Genomic DNA, 22,054 nt, shown 5'->3' with positions numbered 1-22,054 from the left:
GTGGGCCAGGTCCCCAGTAGGGGGGTGTGCAAGAGGCAGCCACACATTGATGTGTTTCTCTCTCTCCCCTTCCCTTTCCCTCTCTCTAAAAATAAATAAATAAAATATTTTTTAAAAATTTACAGACTTTATATAAACTGTATCCCAATTTAAAAAAAAAAACTAGCCTGGAATTTCCTTCTATTCAACCACAACATACTTGGGACTAAGCTATCCACATTCCTTTCTTTCTCCCCTTTAAGAGTCAAACTCACCTATTCAGCAAAATTCCAATGCCAGATAGCACAAATGCAAAGTCACAAGGAAAACAGAAACACAAATATATTTAGCTGGTGGAGAGATCAAAGAAAAGTAAATAATGAACTGTGGCTTCATCAAACATTTACAGAATAGTACAGGGCAGAACAAAGAAGCCAATAATCAAGATACGTGTCTTGAGACAGGATCCTATTTGCTTTAGAGCAATTTATTTGCAAATTTGCAATTGGTTTCAAAGTCTTTCACCAAAATCTAACATTTTGTTAAGAGATCATAAGAAAACTCTTTCCTTTTTGAGATTTTGCATTTGCACTGCCCCACAGTCCACTGACCCATATGTATCCAAGCAGCTGGCAAACACTCTAACAGGACTAGTTTTCACACTAAATTTTCTTTCTTCTGCATGTATAGAAAACTTCTCTGGTTTTGGGAAGATGCTGTAGAGACCTGCTTCCCTGGCTCTGAGCCTCTGAGTATTTCAGTTAAAAATACAACTCCCCCCACTACCCCGTTCTCCCTCCCCTTATTTTTCAACAGAAGCAATTCCTGATGGGAGGGTAAAGAGCACAGAAAAGTCCTAGGCCAAGGGTGGCCAAAGTCAATGACCTTGGGCAAACCCACTAAGCTTTCTCCTACCAGAAGCCACAATTTGAAGAGTGAAAATAAGCAAAGTAAGGTCATAATAAACTGCTACCAGTAGAAAGGCTAATGGGAGGAGGCAGCTGCATCAAATTCACCCAACAGCATGATTTTGTCCCATTAGCAGTGCTCTCTTCTGTAGGGATCCAATGAATTCTGAGCTTATAACAACGTGAGGCCAGAAAATAATCAAATATTAAGGAGGAGGAAAAAATATAAAGAGAAGGGAGAATTTGATAGTATTAATAGCAATTATTCCCAACTTTATTAATTTTCCTCTTCTTGGAAAGAAATGACAAAGAAACTATGGAATTTATCCCAGGCCTACTAAAATACATCTACCGGGAATTATTTCTACTATTGATGAATCAAAAACTCCTTATCACTTTTTAAACCTTTATCATCTTATAATTTTTGTGAAGGCTTCACGCCTTTTAATCCTCTGGAATGGGATAGCTGTGTTTTTCTGGAAAGGGAAGGAAATGGGGTACAGGTTATCTAATCTGAGAATCATGGCTTTGTCACTTACTAGATATAACACAGGAGACAAAGCCTAGCTCCACATGACTGTCATAAAGAGTAAAAAATTTTGTAGCTTGTAACAACTTAATACACATGTAAGAGAGGCAGTATTACCAAGTGAGAAGAACAGAGAGATCCTAGTTCAAATCCCAGCAGTATCACTTTGACCAAGTTAAGTTCTCTGAACTCAATTGCTCCATCTGGATTGTTGCAAGGATTAAATATTAACTTACATAAAGGCCCAGTTACTTAACAGACATCCAATAAAACAGCAATTAGATTGGAGATTTTTTCCTTTCCTTTAGTTATTTTTCAATCATTTATTCAACAAATATTTATTGAATAAATGTGCTGGGCTATAACAATAAGACACACACGACTGTCACCATGGACTTATCATCTAACAGGGGATGCAAAAAAATAAACAGAAAATCAGAATAAGATTTTGTATGGATTGCAATAGGAAAAGTGTAGGGCACTCTGGGAACCCAGGTGAGACACACTTCATCCAATTTAGGTTGGTATCACAGAGGCCTTTGGGAAAGGTGTAATTGAACTAAAATCTGAAAAATAAATAGGAATTAACAAATGAAGCAGAGAAAGTACGGGAAAATTTCCAGGAAAAGATACTTGCGAAGGCCCAGAAGCAAAAGAGATAATGTTTATCAAGAAATACTTCAAAATACCCACCAACACATCTCCTCTGTTCTGGGATAGAACATAAACGCCTTCATACAGATCTTTCTGCCCTTTTCTTGCCCTTTGACATCATGTCTTTCAAACTTGCATCTGACAGAGATCCATCAAAGACAATTGAAGTAAACATATTTTCATCCTCAGCCAAAATCTGACCATGTCTAAGCACCATTATCAGGTATAAATTCCCGATAATTCACAACATATGTTCTGATTTCAATCTAGTGATACTATGAGCATAGCATTGGCCTCAATGATGATGGATAAACACCACTCTCTACCCTCTATGAGGTTAACAGTCCAATTAGGAAAATAAAACAGATTATGACATAAAACAGAATGTGATTAAATACTACTCAAATGGTTGGACAACAAATGTAATAGAAATTCAGATAAGGCTTGACCGTGATAAAAATCTTATAAATGCCACTGCAACTTGGATTTTCCTCACAACGTTTACTGAGTATACCTCAAAACCAGGAATTTATTTATAAAAATTGTGTATTTATTCTTACGTGTTTAAGCTGCAGTCACCTTCAAAGTACTCTCCATTTGATCCAATACACCTACTGAGACATTTTTTCCACTGTTCAAAACAGTTCTGAACTCATTGATTTTGATGCCTTCTAGTGCTTCGGCAGTTTTTCGTTTCACCTCTTCCACATAGGCAAAATGTTTCCCTTTGGGGAATTTTTTAATCTGGGAAAACAAAAAAAAAAGTTGCTCGGGATGAAATCAGGTGAATAGGGAGGTTGGGGGGAGGGGGATCATGCCGTTTTTGATCACAGTCAGCATGGCGTGGGCAAGTGCAACTGTAAATCACCCACTATGAAGTGGGTGAATGCACTGAGTCTTCAAAATATTTTCACTGAAGCCGAATCAAGCCTCCCACAACACCAGCTGGTACAATGATATTGATGGGTTCCTAGAACACTCACCTAGTAGGGAAAGACTGTACTACATGGGGTTCACCCTCTAGAAGATAATTCTGGGGGCAGGGGTTGGATCACCCCTCATATATATATATGCACACACACAAGAACACTTTGACAAGTTCATTTGTTCAGTCATGCAACAAATATTGAAGTTGTCTACTATTATATGTACATGGCAGGTACAGGAACAAAACAAAGGTTCTGCCCATACAAATCTTACATTTTTATTGGCAAGAGAGGAGGCCATACAAGTAAACACTTCACCTATATATCTTACTTAATCCTTGAAATAACTCCACGAGGTAGGACTTACCATTCTCCTTTTACAAAGGAGATACAGGATATTGAGTAACTTGTCCAAGGTCAAACAGCTAACAATTAGCACAGACAAGATTTTAACCTGGTCTATCAGGTTATATAGCCCAGGTTCAATGTGAGCCATTCCATTACACTGCTGAAACTTGCTACTCCCCTGAACCACAGAAGTGGCCGGCGGCTCCTCTGATACTGCTTCTCTGGTACATTGTTGGTCCTGGAAGAGTATGCCCAGCATTTAGCCAAGTGATTCTCACAATCTCTCCTTCCACTGAGCTGGGTTGTGGGCTATTTCTTACTCCTGCAGTTTCTACCTTCCATATGAATCACTTTCAACTGTGATTTTGGTTCCCACTTCAAAATATATCTACAAGTTATCTATAACAGTCAATAACATATAAATATTGAGTTGGCCAAAAAGTTCACTTGATTTTTTCTGTAAGATGGCTTCATTAGACTTGGTTGTCTTTAATATCATTCAAAACAATTTTGTTAGATTGTATTGTAACAGCTATCATATCAGCATGCATTTTAAAAAAATCAAAATTGGTGAACTTTTGTAGAGCCATTTTAATATTGAAGATGGAAGAAAATACACAACATTTTCTGCATATTGTGCTTTATTATTTCAAGGAAGGTAAAAACACAACTGACATGCAAAAACAAGATTTGTGCAGTGTATGGAGAAGGTGTTATGACTGATTGAACATATCTAAAAGTGGTTTGTGAAGTTTCAGGCTCAGAGATTTCTTGCCGGACTATGTTCCACAGTGAGGTAGACTATTTGAAGTTGAAAGCGATAAAATTGAGACATATTACTTGAGAACAATCAATGTTATACCATGTGGGAGATAGCCGGTGTACTCAAAATATCCAAATCAATAAAGAGATATTGGTGAAAATGAAAAATGTGTTTTTTACTTTACAGAAAAAACTCAATGGATTTTTGGCCAACCCAGTATATGGGTTTCACTCTATGCAATTGCCTTCTCTGCTCTTAACATCTTCAACAATTCTCCATTCATTTTCCTCATTCACCAAAAAGTTGTTGGTGAGTAGCACTACTCTTACCTTCAAAGGTAGTGCTCTAATGGGTTATGTGGCAACTGTGATATTTTGGATTACTGTATTTAGATTTTCTATATATTAATAATAGGTCTACAACTGAGCGGTTAGCACCTAGTCCATTTCTACACTAGTTCATTTCAATAACACTGCAAGTTATTAAAATGTTGTCCTGTTTTTCAGATGAGAAACTGAGTTATCTTGCTCAAGACCAGGATATAGTAAATCCAGGTCTTCTCCTGTGTTTCCTACTACACCATGCTGCTTCTCATCTAAAATTATAGAAATCCCAGAAATGTGGATTTGAAATGACTTCCTAGGATGGTTCACATGATCCCTTCCTGTGTGGGCATCTCTCCAGTAGAATCCTATCCAGCGATTCAGTCTCCTGTTGAGAGCCTGGCTTTGTCACATGCAGATTGTGACCTCTGTGAGCCTTTGTTTCCTTGTCCACAACAAGGAACACTACTTCTTACCTCAGGGTTACTGTGAGGACGAAATGACAAAGTGTGCAAAGTCCTGTGCCAACAGCAAAGCACTTTACCAATGCTCCCTGAGCTTCTTTACAAGTAAGTCAGACCCGTAGAGCATTTTTTTTTAAATTTAAGTTATTACAAATGGATTGTCTTTCATACATTACTTATTTAATAATCACAAATTTAAATACAACAATATGCCAACAACTCTTTTTAATGCAAGATTATTTTACATTACTACTAGATAAAACCCAGCTTACAATGTTTTTCACCAATTTCTTTTTATGATATAAGTTTTTCTCAAATTATTTGAACAGGGAAGAAAATATAAATGGGAATAGCTATGAGAAAGTGAATTTCATCATAAATGTGCAGTTACATAAAATAATTAATTTGGCTTGCAATAAGACTGGCTTTAAATGAGTTTACCAATATAATTTTATTAGAATTCATATCCATATTAAAAATACCAACACAATTACAATAGAAAACATTTATTGAGCACTTGACACTTGTTAACTCATTTAATAAAATTCTTCAGTTATAAGAAAATAATACTTCAACAATTAAAGGAAAGTTTAATAGCTAAAGGAAAGTTAGTATAGGACACTAATAAAATTATATAGGCAAAAAAATATACATAGCATATATAACCTGATTTTTAACAGAACTTTTGGTAAATCATAAATTATACCCAAAACAGAAATGTTTTAGAACCCTTTGTAGAAACTACAGATAAAATAAGTTAAATTTCATTAACTTGACATACATGTGGAATGTCCACATGTATGCTCATTTAAAACTGATCCATGAGTATAATATTATGTCCCTTTATCCAAGTAAATAAAAAAATTAGATTTCTCTATTTATTTTTTATTTCTTTAACTTTCAATTCATCTCAGTACATTAATCTTAAAAACTGTCATTTCCAGGATTGTTTCTGTGCTTCTTTCATTGGCATTCATATTGTTTCCCTTTCCTTTCCAAGTATTTTATTCTAAAAAGCCATAACAATGCATGAGCATATATATATTTGTATCTGTGTGTATGCACAATATTACATCTTTTTCTAAATGTACATTTCTTTTAGTAATGAATTAAAATAAAATCAGGGAAGAAGGTTTACCCCTTTCTCACCCCCTATTAAGGCAGAAAGGTGGAAATACATCATGTGGGCTTAGGAAACACAAAAGGTGTTTCTTTCCTAAGGTGCCCATCTCACTAAATAAAAATACTTACTGTTTTACTTACAGCCAATGTCCTTCATATTGCTTGTGATGGTATGTTTTTTCAGCAATCACATCTGAAAAATCAAAGAAAATCAGTTTTCTACCTTCTAAGGTTCCGTATCTTCTGAGTGATGCAGGCTCAAGAGTTGCCAAATGAGATGGGCAAAGGCGGCCAAGTAGGACTTCCTAGCCAACCTAAAAATAGCAGTCAGTGGTGGGCAGATACATTTGTTTCTCCTTGCTCTTTTTTTTTTCCCTAAGAGCTAGGTACCAAAATAATGGTTTCTTCAAAATTAAAACTGTACGAAGAGAATTATATTCTCTCTTGCCCTAAGATTTAAACATGTAGTGGTCAATAAAAAAATTTTTACATTTTGTTAAGGAAAATGTAAAAATCAAGGCAAACCTATAGTCTACATTCATTACATGAAGTTTTTCATTGTGGAAAAAAAATTTGATCACAACTTGCTAGAATCCAGAACTGCCTTTGTCTTTTACTTTTACTTCTTGGAGCTCCTTGAATGATAACTATTAACATTTCTATGTTTTATAATTTAAGAAGTCCTTTCACAGATTTTATGTTGTTGGCTCCTTACAACCAGCCTGGGACTTGGAAAGGTTCTAGAATTACAATTTGAAAAATGTAAAAACTGAGGTTCACAGAAGTTGAAGCTTGCTCAAGGCCATCTGGGTACAAAAAAGAGACAGATCTGTCTTCAGATTCCACAATTGTGTCACACACACACACACACACACACACACACCCCTACCTCCCAACACAAATGTCCTTTAAGGGTTTAACTTTTAAACTTTCACACAGGTACAAATAAATTTGGGGGGAAAATATTATACTAACTGTTCTTAGATTAAAAGTCCTTTAAAAATTCAGAAGTTCTACAAAGTGTTAAAAATGAATTTACTAATCATAATTACATAATGACAAATACACTTTAAAAATTCATTTTTCAAAATATTATTCACTTAACAAAAGAAATTAAATAAGGAGTTACCACGGACATTTAAGTTTTGTTTGTTTGAATGTGGGAGCGAAGAAGCTCACAGCTTGGGAGGATATACAAATGTCATAAGCAGTTCTCTCTCAGTGGTGGAATTACAGATTTTTTTTCTTCTTATATTTTCTGTACATTTCAAACTTTGCAGAATCAAGAGAATACAAACTTAATTATATTTTTAAAAATGACTTAGACATAAGAAAATTGTTACAATAAACTAAAAAGAAAGCAGGTCACAAAATTGAATCTATAGTGTTATCTCAATTTGGTAAAAAAGAAAAATGTTTCTTTGTAGATGCAAGTACAGACAGCTGGCAGGCAATAGCCTGTCAGGATTGTTTTACCTCTGCATGACGGGATCCAGGAAATTATCTTCTTATCTGAACATTTCTGCAATCTCCAACCTGTTTTAATGGGCATATTGTCCTTTCATAAAGAAGAAAAAATGTTATGCTTATTGTCACAGCCAATGGGAGATCAAGTGGAAGTAAAAAAAAAATCTCATATTATAAATCAATGGAAAATATAAAGATTCCCAAATTGTAATTTATAAATCTTTCAGCTTTATGTCCACTAAGTTAGACACAGGTGTCTCTCACTAAACATAAAAGATAAGGGTCAATAAGTTTTGCTGATAATCAAATCTGTTTTAAAAACCCTGTATTATTACATTTTCAATATACAATTTAAGATTTTGGTTTCTGAATGTAAACAAAAGTCCACAAAAGATCACAAATATACACAAATATACACAATTCATAAAACTATGTATATGAATATGTACATACATGAAGATGTATACATAGTAAAATGCAGGGATATGGTGAGATTTCCAGTAGATTATACTTTTTACTTTATAATTTTTTAAAAGACTTTATTTATTTATTTTTAGAGAGGGAAAGGAGGGAGAAAGAGAGACAGAGAAACATCAATGTGCAGTTGCTGGGGGCTGTGGCCTGCAACCCAGGCATGTACCCTGACTGGGAATCGAACCTGCGACACTTTCATTCGCAGCCTGCACTCAATCCACTGAGCTATGCCAGCTAGGGCTTTACTTTATAATTTTTTATATTAATTTACTGTGCTAAATATTGCTCCAGTTTCCATGAAATTAAAGATGCCTCCCCCATCTCCTTTACCTTGATTCCTTTGTTTGCAGTAAAATAGAAATTGCAGAACACCAAGAGATAGATATCATTCAAGGGTTTCATTCACTTTCCTTTCAGTCCCTATTATACAATATCAAGTATTATCCAGATATTACCTGCACTGCTCCACAAAAGGCAGAATTCTTCAACTGTCTGAACAGACCGGAGGGCCTGACCAGGCATGAAGCCAATGCAGGATTTTTGCCTGCAGCCTACAACCATTCCTTGCAGAAACATCTGGGTAATTGGGTGGGGTGGGAAAAAGAGTTATCTTGCCCTTCGTATTATGTCCTCATGGCAGAAATATTGGACTCATAACACTAGTTATAATATTTTACTCAAATAAGTGAAGAGTAATAGACTTCTCTTTTACAAAAATAGAAAGAGCAATGGCAATTTCCACAGAATAGACTTTAAAGATTATTTATAGACATTGAGAATTCTTTGTTTTAGTCTCTCTTCTAGGAAAGGATACAAAGATCCTTATGTACCTTGCTTAAAAACAACAGATAACCCTGACTGATGTGGTTCAGTGGGTTGGGCATCCTCCCACAAAATGAAAGGTCACTGGTTTGATTCCCAGTCAAAGCACATGACTGGGTGGGGGCATGGGAGAGGCAACTGATTGAGGTTTCTCACACACAAAGATGTTAATCTCCCTCTCTTTCTCCTTCCCCTTCCCTCTCTATAAAAGCAAATAAAATCTTTAAAAAGAAAATAACAGATAAAAACCATAGCCTACTGTAGTGAGTCTACATCCCAAGAGAAGGAAGGCATCTTGGTGTTAGGAGTGTCAAGTATCAAGTTTTCCTGAGAGGTTTCCACAACAAATTTGTATCATTTTTTAACTTACATTTATTGTTCACAGTATTACAGATGTACCCATTCTCCCCTGCTCACCCCCCACCCCTCAGCCTTTACCACCTCTATGTAGCTCCCACTCCCCCTTCCCTGTGTTGAGTTGTGTAAGTTCTTTTATCTATTTTGGAAATTAACCCCTTATCAGATATACCATTTGTGAATGTTCTTCCATACAGTGGGTTTCCTTTTCATTTTGTTGTTTCTTTTGCTATGCAGGTTTTTAATTTAATGTAGTCCTATTTATTTTTTCCCTTGTTTCCTTTGCCCTAGGACATATAGCAGCAAAATATTGCTACAAAAGAAGTCTGAGATCTTACTGCCTATTTAACTTCTAAGATTTTTATGGTTTCACAACCACCTTTTATCCATTTTGAATTTATTCTGGTGTATGGTGTATGTTGGTGGTCTAGTGTTTTTTGGGTGTGTTTTTTTTTCACATGTACCTGTCCAATTTTCCCAACATTTATTGAAGAGATTGACTTTACTCCATTGTACGTTCTTGCCTCCTTTGTAAAATGTTAGTAGACCATAAAGGCTTGAGTTTATTTCTGGGTTCTCTGTTCTGTTTTATTGATCTACATGCCTGTTCTTATGCTAGTACCAGGCTGTTTTTATTACAATGGCCTTGTAGAATGGTTTAATACCAGGGATTCTGATACCTCTGAATTTGCTTTCTCAAGATTGCTGAGGCTATTCAAGGTCTTCTTTTGGTTCCATATAAATTTTTGGAGTATTTTTCTAGATCTGTGAAATATGTCATTAGTATTTTAATAGGAATTGCATTGAATCTATAGACTGCTTTGTGTAGTATGAACACTTTCATGATGTTAATGCTTCCAATCCATAAACAGTATATGCTTCCATTTATTCCATCTTCCAATTTTTCTTCAATGTCCTACTGTTTTCCAAGTACAGACCTTTTACCTACGTGGTTAAATTTATTTCTCGGCACCTTTTTGTTGTTGTTGCAATAGTACATGGGATTCTTAGCTTCTCTTCCTGATAGTTCACTATTGGTATACAAAAACACCCCCAATTTCTGAGTATTAATTGTGTATTCTGCTATCTTGCCAAATTCATTTATTAGATCTAGTAGGTTTTTGGTGGAGTCTTTAGGGTTTTCTATGTATAACATCATGTCATTTGTGAATAACAGTTTTACTTACTTTCCCATTTTTGATACCTTTATTTCTTCTTGTCTGATTGCTGTGGTTAGGATTTCCAGTACTATGTTGAATAAGAGAGGTGAAAGCAGACATTGTCTTGTTCCTGATCTCAAGTGAAATGCTGTTTTTGCTCATTATTATGTTGGCTGTAGGTCTGTCATGTAAAACCTTTATTATGTTGAGATATAATCCCTCTATTCCCATTTTTCTGAGTTTCTATCATAAATGGGTGCTGGATTTATCAACTGCTTTTTCTGTATCTATTGATATGATCATGTGATTTTTGTTTCATTTTGTTTATGTGTTGTATCACATTTATTGATTTGTGAATGTTGTACCAACATTGCATCTCTGGCATAAATCCCACTTGATCGTAATGTATGATCTTTTAAATGTACAAGTATTGCTGGTTTGCTAATGTTTTGTTTAAGGTTTTAGCATCTGTGTTCATCAGGTATATTGGCCTACAATTTTCTTTCTTTGTAGTATCTTTATCTGGTTTTGGAACTAGGACAATACTGGCCTCGTAAAAAGAGCTTCCTACCTCTTGAATTTTTGAAATAGTTTGAAGATAGGTGTTAGTTAGTTCTTCTTTGAATGCTTGGTAAAATTCACCTGTGAATTTTTAATATTTCTATAATCTGAAAACAATAAAGCTGCTCTCATTTTTTATTTAGTAGAACTTTTTCACAAATGAAAAATTATTTTTAAAACATTAATGAAGGTACCAAAAATATTTATATTCAGCACCATTCAAAACAATTAAAATACAGAAAATAAAAAAAAAGAGAATGATAAGAACTTGGGTAGCAATCTAATTTCCTTCATGTGTAACTTGAAACTTTCTCAAGGGGAAAAATAGATGTTCCTTCATGTCTTAGCATGCAGTAAATCAATAAATATTTGTTGAATGAGTTGAATATTAAATAAATTGCTACTTTTTTATTTTTATACTGAAGACATTCTCCCAAGAATCTTAACCACCATTCCAATCTCACTCACCAGAAGTAACTACATGAATAGCTTGGTGAATCTCTCCATACACAAACATGTATGAAAGAAAGATGGGGAGAGAGAGACAAGAAGAAAATGAAGGAAGAGAAAGTGGAGAAGGAGGAGGAAGAGAAAAGAGGGGAGAGGGAAAAGGGAGGAGAGATGTAACTATTTATACTTCAAAATACAGTGGGTAGCCCACTATAGTTCTACCTAATTCATTCTTTTTTAATATGGCACAAACGTTAACAATTTTCCAGATGCTATCAGCAACCAACACATTGACTGAAAGATAATAATAGTATTAAAAGTAATGGCTAACACTTACTGAGCATTTTTCCATATGATTTATATACTACATATTAAAATTGTGTAACTTTATAGGTAGGTACTATTATTCATGGCACTCTTACAGATAAAGAAATTTAAATATATTACTTGCCCAAGATTAAAATGACTTGCCCAATTTAGACATTAAGTGGCAGGCCAGGATTTGAAGGCAGGAGTCTGTCTTCCAAGCCTATGTTCTTAATCACTACTGTTTCTGTGAGGGTAAAAATATTAAACATAAATTCATACTTGACAATGAATGACTATTGGTATATACCAGATGTAAACATAGAACACAATGTCTTGGTATTTTTTTTAACTATACCAGAATCTTCCATATTTAGTAGTGCTTCCAAAGTAACCATATCGAGATTTTATGATCGGTTTCGAGTCTGTCATTAGTCAAAAGTATTTGAATTGTAAAAAACATATTAATTTCCTTCATAAATATTTCATAAGCTGAATAGAAAAAGGAATCTAAGTGCCTTACCCTTACCTTCTTTTTTTTAAACAATTTTATTTTAGAGATAAAGGAAGGGAAGGGAGAGAAACATCAACGTGTGGTTGCCTGTCATGCGCCCCCACTGGGGACCTGGCTTACAGTCCAGGCACGTGTCCTGACTGGGAATCAAAACGGCAACCCTTTGTTTGGCCCGCAGGCCCACACTCAATCCATAAAGCTATACTAGCCAGGCCCTCTTACCTTCTTTTGTGGCCCAGAGAGGCTTTTTTCAAGTTTTACTCTCCATTTATTCACTGGACTTGTGACTAAATGATTTATAGTTACTAAAAAAAAAACCTGTATCCAGTCACACACATACAAGAAAAACCTAAACCATATTTTTAAAATATGACTCAGACTCTAAACTCAGATACAGGAGTTTTTTGAATAAGATGGCAGAATCTTAGGAATAAATGTGTCATCTCTCAAGGTTACTTTTCTGAAGAGGATAAAATTCAATTGCCTGTTTAAGGTCAGTCTGCTAAAAGCTAGTTACCATACTTATCAGCTTTATTTCATTTACTACTCCAGCAACCAGTTCATGTCGGCCATCAGCATAACAAGTGCTGTCCATATTGACTATCCTGTTCCCAAGTCAATAATAGCTAGTCTTCTAAGCACTGCATGAAGATTAAAAACAGTGTTTCTGAGCCGAATGGAGGATAAATTGTTTTTATATTAGCTAACTTCCTAATTTACTCTTTAACATAACATGATTTTACTGTACCTGGCAGTAACAGCATGGACAAAAAATGGCAGCTTGAGGAGATGCTTTACCTTTGACTGAATCTTAAACAAGGAATAACAGTAAAATCAGTGCATACATACACATAGAAGTATATTCAATATTACCAAAGCACCAGTATCACCATTATTTTGAAGTGATGCCAAACAGCATTAAAATGTGATATGTTTCAGAAGATGGGTCAACTGAAGATCAGGTTACATCTATCTCTGTTACGGACCATGGATTTGTTAAGTAAACCTTTCTTCTTTGAAAAATACTTCTGTCCGAGCTCCATACAGTTCCATAGAATAGTAAAAATAACTGTAAGCTTCTTTGTATACATAATTTTAAGTAAATGACAAAGTCTCACAAGACAACCCTTAGTCTAATGAGTGAACATCGGAAAATCAAATTTTGTGCTCACTTCAGCAGCATAGACTAAAAATTGGGGTAATACAGAGATTAGCATGGCCCCGAGCATAGATAACATGCAAATTCATGAAGTGTTCCACATTTTTAAAAGGAAAAAGAAAAAAAAGAAAATCAAATTTCATGGCAGCCTGTTACACATAATTATCTAACCAAATATTGGATTGGCCAAAATAGCCATTACATTTTTTCTGTAAAATAAAAGACACTTTTTTTTTCATTTTCATCAATAATTTTATTGATTTGGATATTCTGTCAGCTATCTCCTGCCATTGGCTTCTTTCTAGTGGGGAGAGGCCAGGGGTGCTGCTAAACATTTTCCAATGCCTAACAGCTCCACAGTAAAGAATTATGTGCCCAAAATGTCCATAGTACCAAGAAACTTCACAAAACACTTTTGACATGATTGATCAGTCACAGCACCTTCCCCATACACTGCACAAATTTTTTTTGCATTTCTACCTTTCCTGAAATAATAAAACACAATACACCCTGAAAATGTTGCATATTTTCTTCCACCCTCAATATTAAAATAGCTGCACAACTCATTAAATTTTGATTTTTAAAAAAATGCACGCTGATATGACAGCTGTCACAATACAATCTAATAACATTGTTTCAAATGAAGTCAAAGACAACTCAGTACTACTAGAACCATTGTATAGAAAAAACCGTAAGAGACTTTTTGACCAACCCAATACTATCCCCTAAAAACAACTTGGTATTATTCAACCTAAAGCTGGAGAAGCAGCTGGAAGTTATGTAGCAGACTTTCTTATAGTAAAATAATTCTAAAATCACCACTCTTTTTGATTGCCTACATCTAATCCAATAGCTCATTTTCTCCCACTCCCCACATCTGCACACATACAATCTCATAAAAGTATTTATTAATCAATTAGTGCTTTTGCTCTGGCAATGCAAAAGACCTCTTATCAGCTCCTATCTTTTCCCAACCACTCACCATCAATATAATACTGCTTGGATTATAGCCAGAGCAGAGGAAACAGTCAAGTATATAATGACCTCATGTGGCAAAGGCCTATAACTACTGATCTAACTATGAAATAATCATGGGCTTATACTTGTGTTATCGAATTATTTTCATATTACATTTTTAAATGAGAATTAAATAATGCCTAGAGTTAAGGATGAAAAGAAAATGACTTCAGACATAAACAAAAAGCGGAGGTAAAAAATAAAGCCATTTACTCACTAAAATAAAAGAAACCCCATGCTAGAGTCAAAATATTTGGGTTCTTGTTTCAGTTTTAATTTTTGTGGTTTCTTGAAAAATCCTTTAGCCTCTCACATCTATAAAATGGTGGTAATTGTTTTTTACCATAGCCTTTTAAGGCTAAAAGATGGTTATGTGAATGTTCTATCTTGTATTTATGACACTTTTATCCTGTTTATGGTATTTATAATTCTAAAACATTTTAAACCTCATCATAAAAACTAAACCAAAAACTATTTTTACATAGTTCATCTTCCAATTGTCACCTGTTAATTCTACTACAATGACACTGATTGGTATATTACCTGTTTTATTCTAGACATGGAATTAAAACTGAATTCATTCAAAGAATAGCCATGTTGTTAATGAAATTCTTTGAAGACAGTCTTTTCTACTACAGTTTAAATTAGATATTTTGTATGAGTTTCAGGTGGAGGATAGTCTTAAGTCTTAAAATAGTTCATATTTATATATCAATTTGAAATCTGATAAAACAGAACTGGGTATGAATTCCTTGTGAATTCCCTGAACTAAGCCCAAATCTTTGTTCATAGAAATATCCTGAGATCAAAGTCATGTTAAGTATTATAACTCATTAAACATAGTTATAGAGCTGCAACCTCAACAATCTAAAAAACATGTGGGGGGAAAAGGGAGTAAAACTGAGTCAAAGTCAAATTACATACCCATCCCTCACTTGATATGTCTGTAACTTATTCCTGAAATCACGGCTACAAAGTAAAAGGCTCTGAATGAAAATCTTTTCCATTAATTTTAATAAAGTACATTATATGAGATCCCAAGATCCCCCCAAAAGTATCAATTGACTATGACCAAGTTTATAGGCAATAAACACTATACTGTCCATGAAATATATTGCAAAGGTTTACTGTACTTGCCAAGGAGAACTTGGGTTGCAATCTGATGGAGAAGAGGAATCAAGGAATCATTCTTTGGAAGGTAAATTCCGCTTTCTGAATCATATACTCCTACCAGTGTTCCAGCCATTTGGATCTCGTTTTTAAACTGCACTTAAAATTAAATTATAACACAAATACCTTTCAGGAACTTCCAAACACATATAAATGGTATCTGTCCATAACGGACTAGAGCCCCAGAAGATGCAACATCATCATTCCTAAACAATTGGATGTACAATTCAAATGTGTTTAAAATGATAATCTCTGTGAAGAAACTGTCAAGTAAGTGAATATACTTTTGTCTAAGATGGTAATATTTATGCTGTTTTTTATTGCATACTTGTTTAATGTACTTTGGAGTAAGAAGTCTTTATACCCAAGGAGAAAAAAGGATGATTTTCTGAAAAATAATGTAATTTTTCAAAAACTATTATGGCAAAAGTTATTAACTTTTTGAACAGGTTTTATTGGGGAAGTCTGTATTTAACATTTAGGACATTACTGATCTCAGTGCTAATACATTTTGTAATTAATGATAACATTCCAAGGCATTACAGAGTAAGAGAAATAATGAATTATATCAAAGTTGTCTCCACTTTTCAATATTTTTCTAACTGAAGATAAGAAAAACATAATTTCATTTTACACATAAATTCTTTAAAAACAGAAACCTTATTAGAACAGCTTCAAATGCCCCCATTGTATTGCTAAACCTAGGTAGCTCATGCTCTAGGAAACACAAAAGTTATCCAACTTCAAGACTTAGTATATAGAAATCTACAGTAATCAAGACACTATGGTATTAACAAAAGAAGAGACAAATAGATCAGCGGAACAGAATAGAGCCAGAAAAAGACCAACATAGTCCACTGATGTTCAACAAAGGAGCAAAGTTAATACAATGAGGGAGAGACGGTCTTTTTAACAATGGTGCTGGAACCAAGGACATACACATACACATACAAAACAGTGAGTCTAGACACAGACCATTCATCTTTCACAAGAAATTAACTTAAAATGGACTATGGGCCTAAAGCTAAAACACATAATTATAAAACTTCTAACAAATAAAACAGGAGAAAACCTATATGACCTTGGATATTACGTTTTAGATACAACATAATGAACAATCTATAAAAGAAACTGGTAAGCTGGACTTCACAAAAATTTAAAACTTCTGTTCTGCAGAAAACAATGTCAACAGGAGATAAACCACAGACTGGGAAAAAATATTTGTAAAAGGCTCATATGATAAAGGACTGTTATCTAAAATAGTCAAAGTTTTAAAACTCAGTAAGAAAATGAACCTGATTAAAAAATGACAATGGACCAACCTTAAGACATCTCACCAAAGATATACAGATAGCAAATAAGCTAATGAAAAGATATTATATGTCATTATGGAACTGCAAATTAAAATGAGTTACAAGCACATACCTATTAAGAATGGAACAAATCTAAACCACTGACACCACCAAATGTTGGTTAGGATGTGGAGGAACAGGAACTCTCATTTATTGCTGGTAGGATGGCAAAATGCTATGACCATTTTGGGAGTTTCTTAGAAACCTAAACATACTCTTAACATATGATCCAGCAATGGTACTCCTTGGTATTTACCCAAATGAACTGAAAACTCACATTCACACAAAAACTTGCAGATGTATATAGCAGCTTTATTCATAATTACCAAATCTTGGAAGCAACCACTTGTCCTTCAGTAGCTGTGTATAAACAGTGGTATATTTGGACAATGGGCTATTATTCAGCACTAAAAAGAAGTGAGCTATCAAGCTATGAAAATACAGACAGGAAAACTAAATATAAATTCCTAAATGAAAAAAGCCAATCTGAATAGTCTACATACTATATGATTCCAACCATATGACACTCTAGAAAAGGCAGCTATGGAGACAATAAAATTAGTGGTTGCCAGGTCGGGGTGGGGGGATGGTCAAAGCACAATGCACAGAGTACTTTTTAGGGCAATGAAACTATTTTGTATGGTGAATACATGTCATTATTCACCAAAACCCATAGACTGAACAACACTGAGTAAACCCCAATGTAAATTATGGACTGAGTGATATGTCAGTGCAGGTTCAATGAGTGCAACAAATGCACCACTCCGGTGGAGATGTCCAGAGTGTGGGAGGCTGTGCAAGGAAGGGCAGGGGCAGAGACTATATGGAAACTCTGAACTTTCCACTTAATTTTGGTTAATATGAACCTAAAGCTGCAATAAACAATACAGATTGAACATAAAATACATTGTAAACATGTCTAAATAAAATCTATTAGAAGTTTTTAAAAGGAGAAATAAGACTGATAAAATCCAAATAAGGCCTGTAGTTTAGTTAATGGTGTACCAAAGCCAATTTCTTAGTCTTGACAACACACTGTGGGTAAGCAGGGTGGTATCTGGGTGACGGGTGTGCAGGAGCTCTAACAATTTTGCTACTTTTTGTGAGTCAGAAACTATTTCAAAATGTTTTTCTTTTTAATTTTAAAAGGAAAGATAAGATTTGTCAAATGTGGAAAGCTATTTTTAATCAGGATTTGTAAAACCCTTAAACAACTAATCAAGCATTTTTCTGGCAGTAAGATTTACATTTCTATGTAAAAAACTTTGGTATTCCTCGTCCTAAAAGTTTGACAGACCAAATTTCTAGGGTGCTCAGTATGTAGTGCTCTAAGTTTCAGGCATAGAAGATGAGAAATTCTGAATGAGGAAATAAGTCTTATACAATTAACTTCTTAGGAGAGCAAACTATAAAAAGTAGTACATATACTCTAGTGGAAGATGGTCTGATATGGAAAATAGAATCCAAGAGGTAATGGAGACCACTGAGCTCAATACTCTCTTGCCTATCCAGTGGTACAGCTTTTGAGTCATGGCAAATAGATTTGTTTAAGCTTCTTTTCAATACCATAAATTTAAAAAGCCCTTAAATATTTTTAAAGGTTATCAAAAACTTCTGAATTGTCCCCACTTAAAGTAGAATCAATGTAGCCCTGGCTGGTGTGCCTCAGTGGATTGAGTGCCAGCCTGCAAACCGAAGTGCTGCCGGTTCGATTCCCAATCAGGGCACATGCCTAGGTTGTGGGCTAGGTCCTCAGAACGGGGTGTGTTAGGGGCAACCACACATTGATTTTCCATCTCCTCTTTCTCCCTCCCTTCACCTCTAAAAATAAATAAAATCTTTTAAAAAACAGAATCAAATTGTAATTGAACAATAATTTTAAAAAACAATGTAATTTATATAAACCGTTGTCAGCTTTTTATACTCATATTTTTTCAAAGTAGAATTTTTATGTAAAAAGATATTTATTTTAATAAGTGTAGCTCCATTACAGGTCATGAGATTTATACTTATTTATTATTTAATTTTTTAAAAGATTTTATTTATTTTTAAAAACAGTGCAAGGAATGGAGAAAGAGAAATATTGATGTGAGAAAGAAACATCAATCAGTTTCCTCTCATACACACCCCAACCAGAAACAGAACCTGCAACCCAGGCATGTGCCCAGACCAGGAATTGAACTGGAGACCTTTCACTTTGCAGAAAAACGCCCTACAGAGTCACAACAGTCAGGGCTATATTTATTTATTAAGCAAATGTTTAATTTAGTAACCAAATTGACTTTGTTTACTAAACAAAAAACATACATAATATCATGAGATAGTTTTAAATACGGTGATTACAGATTTGAAATGTAGTTTCCCTTTCAAAGGTCAGTACATCTAGATTGTTTAACCCACTAAATTATCTCAAGAAACAAAAGATAACATTTTTAAATAGAAAACAATAGTTTCAAAGTAAAAGTGACTCTTCTCATTTCAAAAAAGAATTTTTCTAAAATGTTAAATAGAAACAGTAAATACATAGAAAAAAACTTCACACTTTAAACAAACTTGAAAAAATCTGTAATGATATACAGAACTAAAATGAATCCATGTGGTTTTAAAAATTATAACTATTTTGTCCGTTTTCTTTATTTTCTAATATGTATTAAAAATGATAATACTTTCAAGATATATAACATACAAAGCAAAATCATTTTTATCAGTAAATTGTCTTAAAGGAGTGGAAATAAAACTTAAGGTGTAATCCTACAGAGAAGCAAAGCCAACTCTGAAGCGAAGAATATCATAATGTCCTCAAATCATAAGTGCAAGACTTTAAAATAGCAGTCTGCCTAATTCAGAGTAGAGAAACCCAGATGAGGCAGGAAATAAAGGCAGGACTAAGCAAGCTAAACTACTAAGAAGGTAATCTCCCTTGTCTTCAGTTTCTCTTTGACTTCTTACGAAGTATAAGGGTAATGCAAGACTATTCCTAGTGCAGAGTCAATAAAGAATGAAATGGAGAACCTTACCCCTTACTATATGTTCCACTAATGTTTTACCTATAAAAATTAGAAGAAATGCAGGAAAAACTACATTTCCACCTCAAATGATTTAAAGACAATCATAATTTAAGCCAATCTTTAAACTATAACAGTACTATTTCCTCATAAAAGAACAGTCCGAAAAGGAAGCAAGTAGTTAGCTATTTTAAGCTCTATATAAATTAGATCATTTACTCACGTAATAACCTTCAGTTATCTTTTAAGTATAAAAACATTTCCTCTTTAATCATGCAAAATACCATGCAAAAAGACGAAGTGTCACTCATAGCACAGATATATCCATTATAAATGGGAACAAAGCCTAACTTGCTCCTCTAAGAATGTATTATAGACACACTAATATCAACGAATCTATTAAATACTAAACATATTATCTTCCACATAAATTGAGGTAGAATAGACGACACTGGATCAAAAGTACTTAAAACTTTTTAATTTTTTCTAGAGATTCCTTAAATTCCACTTTCAGCTTTTTGCACTAATTCACATAGACACATTACCACTTTCCATGTAACATTAAAGTTTCCAGTTAAGAAATCAAGTTGAGGAACTGGTCAACAGTGAGATGCAAAGCACCAGGAAAAAAGCCAACCTGCTAAGGGGGATAATAGAGGGGAAAGACAGAAGGATCCTGGGTCCTTTATGATATAGTTTAGCCACTATAATGATTCTAGAACTATCTACTTCCCGACTTCTTGCCATGAGTGATAATTAAATGTCCTTTGTTTTTTGACTTGCCGCAATATTTAATTATCGATTTGGTCATTTGCACAAATTCTCAATGGTAATTGGTGGCTGTTGCTATATTATATTGCACATACTTCTTTTTTTTAAATTTTTTATTATTATTACAGTTGTCCCAATTTTTCCCCCTTTGCCATCCTCCATCGAGTCCACCCCACATTCCCACAGTCAATCCCTATATTTGCCCATGTCCATGGGTCATTCACACATGTTCTCTGTCTAATCCCTTCCCCTTCCTTCCACCATTATCCCCCTCCCCCACCCTCTGGTCCCTGTAAGTCTGTTCCATGTTTCCATGCGTCTGGATCTGTTTTGCTCATTAGTTAATTTTGTTCCTTAGATTCCTCTTAAGAAAAAAGAGAGGAGAGGGGGGAAGAGGGAAGAGGGAGGGAAGAAGGAGAAGTGAGAGGAAGACGGGGGAGAAAAAAGGGGGGAGGGGAGAGAAACCGGTCATAAAATCTTATACAGGATTCATTAAAAAAAGTTTTTTTCTTGGAACAAAAATGGTTAAAAACTTGGGTTTTCTAAGAGACATGTATGACTATGACGCTACAAAGACACACGAAGCTGAAGTATCTGGAGTCATTTCACTGCCTGTAGTCTTCAGCAAGATCACAAAGTGCTCAAAAATTCTTTGACCTGAAGGAAAGAAAAATATATTAATATAATTATTTGACTAATTTGAGATATCTAACATTCATTTTCACTTAAAAGTATTTAACAATTGAAGACCCTCAACCATCACAAAGCCATAGCATTTACTTTCAAAAGATGTATTAATACTTTAGTAGTAAAACTGAATGACCTAAAATGTAATTATAAGAGTTATTAAACCTAAGATTGATATAGTTTTATAACAGCCATAATCTCTAATTTTAAAATCTTTTAATTTTATAATCACTAATTTTATCTCTTTATTATACCACAGACCACTGACATATGCAGCTTTAACACTGATAACTTTAATAATTACAATGGTTTAATGGTTTAAACTACTCTGAAGGTTCAGACACATAACAGATTTGTAATTTTTCTTTTTTTGCCACACTTCTCCTTCCCCCTAGTTACTTTTCTGCAAGTTTTCTGAAGCACAAACTTAACTCTTGTATATACTCTGTAATGTTAATGTAAGAGGAAAGGTCATATAAGCAGTGACAATCTGTCCAACTAAACAACATCGCAGCAACAAGATTCTGTTCTCTACATATTCTAGACTACCCAGCAATTCTGCTGACAAGACGATTACTGCTGTGTACAAATTCTAGAAAAGAATGCCAACTGCTACCACTGTTAATGAAAATAAAACTAGATAATACAAAATGATGATTCTTAGCCAAAAACAAATGTTAAGATAAAATTTTAAAAAGCAGTTTTATAGCTTCATTCAGTTAAAATGATGGTTGGCTGTTAGTACTACAATAGCTGACAATTTATT

General features: G+C 34.2%; 1 protein-coding gene and 1 pseudogene across 1 annotated transcript in view; one reads left to right on the top strand and one right to left on the bottom strand.

Annotated features, from left to right (window-relative positions):
- The first annotated feature begins 13,293 nt into the window (after positions 1-13,293).
- On the top strand, positions 13,294-13,393 carry LOC123831382 (annotated as a pseudogene).
- Positions 13,394-20,942: 7,549 nt separating this feature from the next.
- The window catches only part of DCK (deoxycytidine kinase), a 36,165-nt gene continuing 35,053 nt past the window's right edge, over positions 20,943-22,054 (bottom strand). Inside the window, exon 7 of the mRNA XM_045858020.1 lies at positions 20,943-21,258. Coding sequence (XP_045713976.1) covers positions 21,232-21,258 — 27 coding nt within the window. The 3' untranslated portion in view covers positions 20,943-21,231. The remainder of the gene's footprint in view (positions 21,259-22,054) is intronic.

The sequence above is a fragment of the Phyllostomus hastatus genome, unplaced genomic scaffold (assembly GCF_019186645.2).
Source record: "Phyllostomus hastatus isolate PE091 unplaced genomic scaffold, TTU_PhHast_1.1 phas_scaffold_1674, whole genome shotgun sequence".
Taxonomy (NCBI): Eukaryota; Metazoa; Chordata; class Mammalia; order Chiroptera; family Phyllostomidae; genus Phyllostomus; species Phyllostomus hastatus.
Note: the sequence above shows the minus strand (reverse complement) of the source record. Positions and strands in the feature narration are given on the sequence as shown.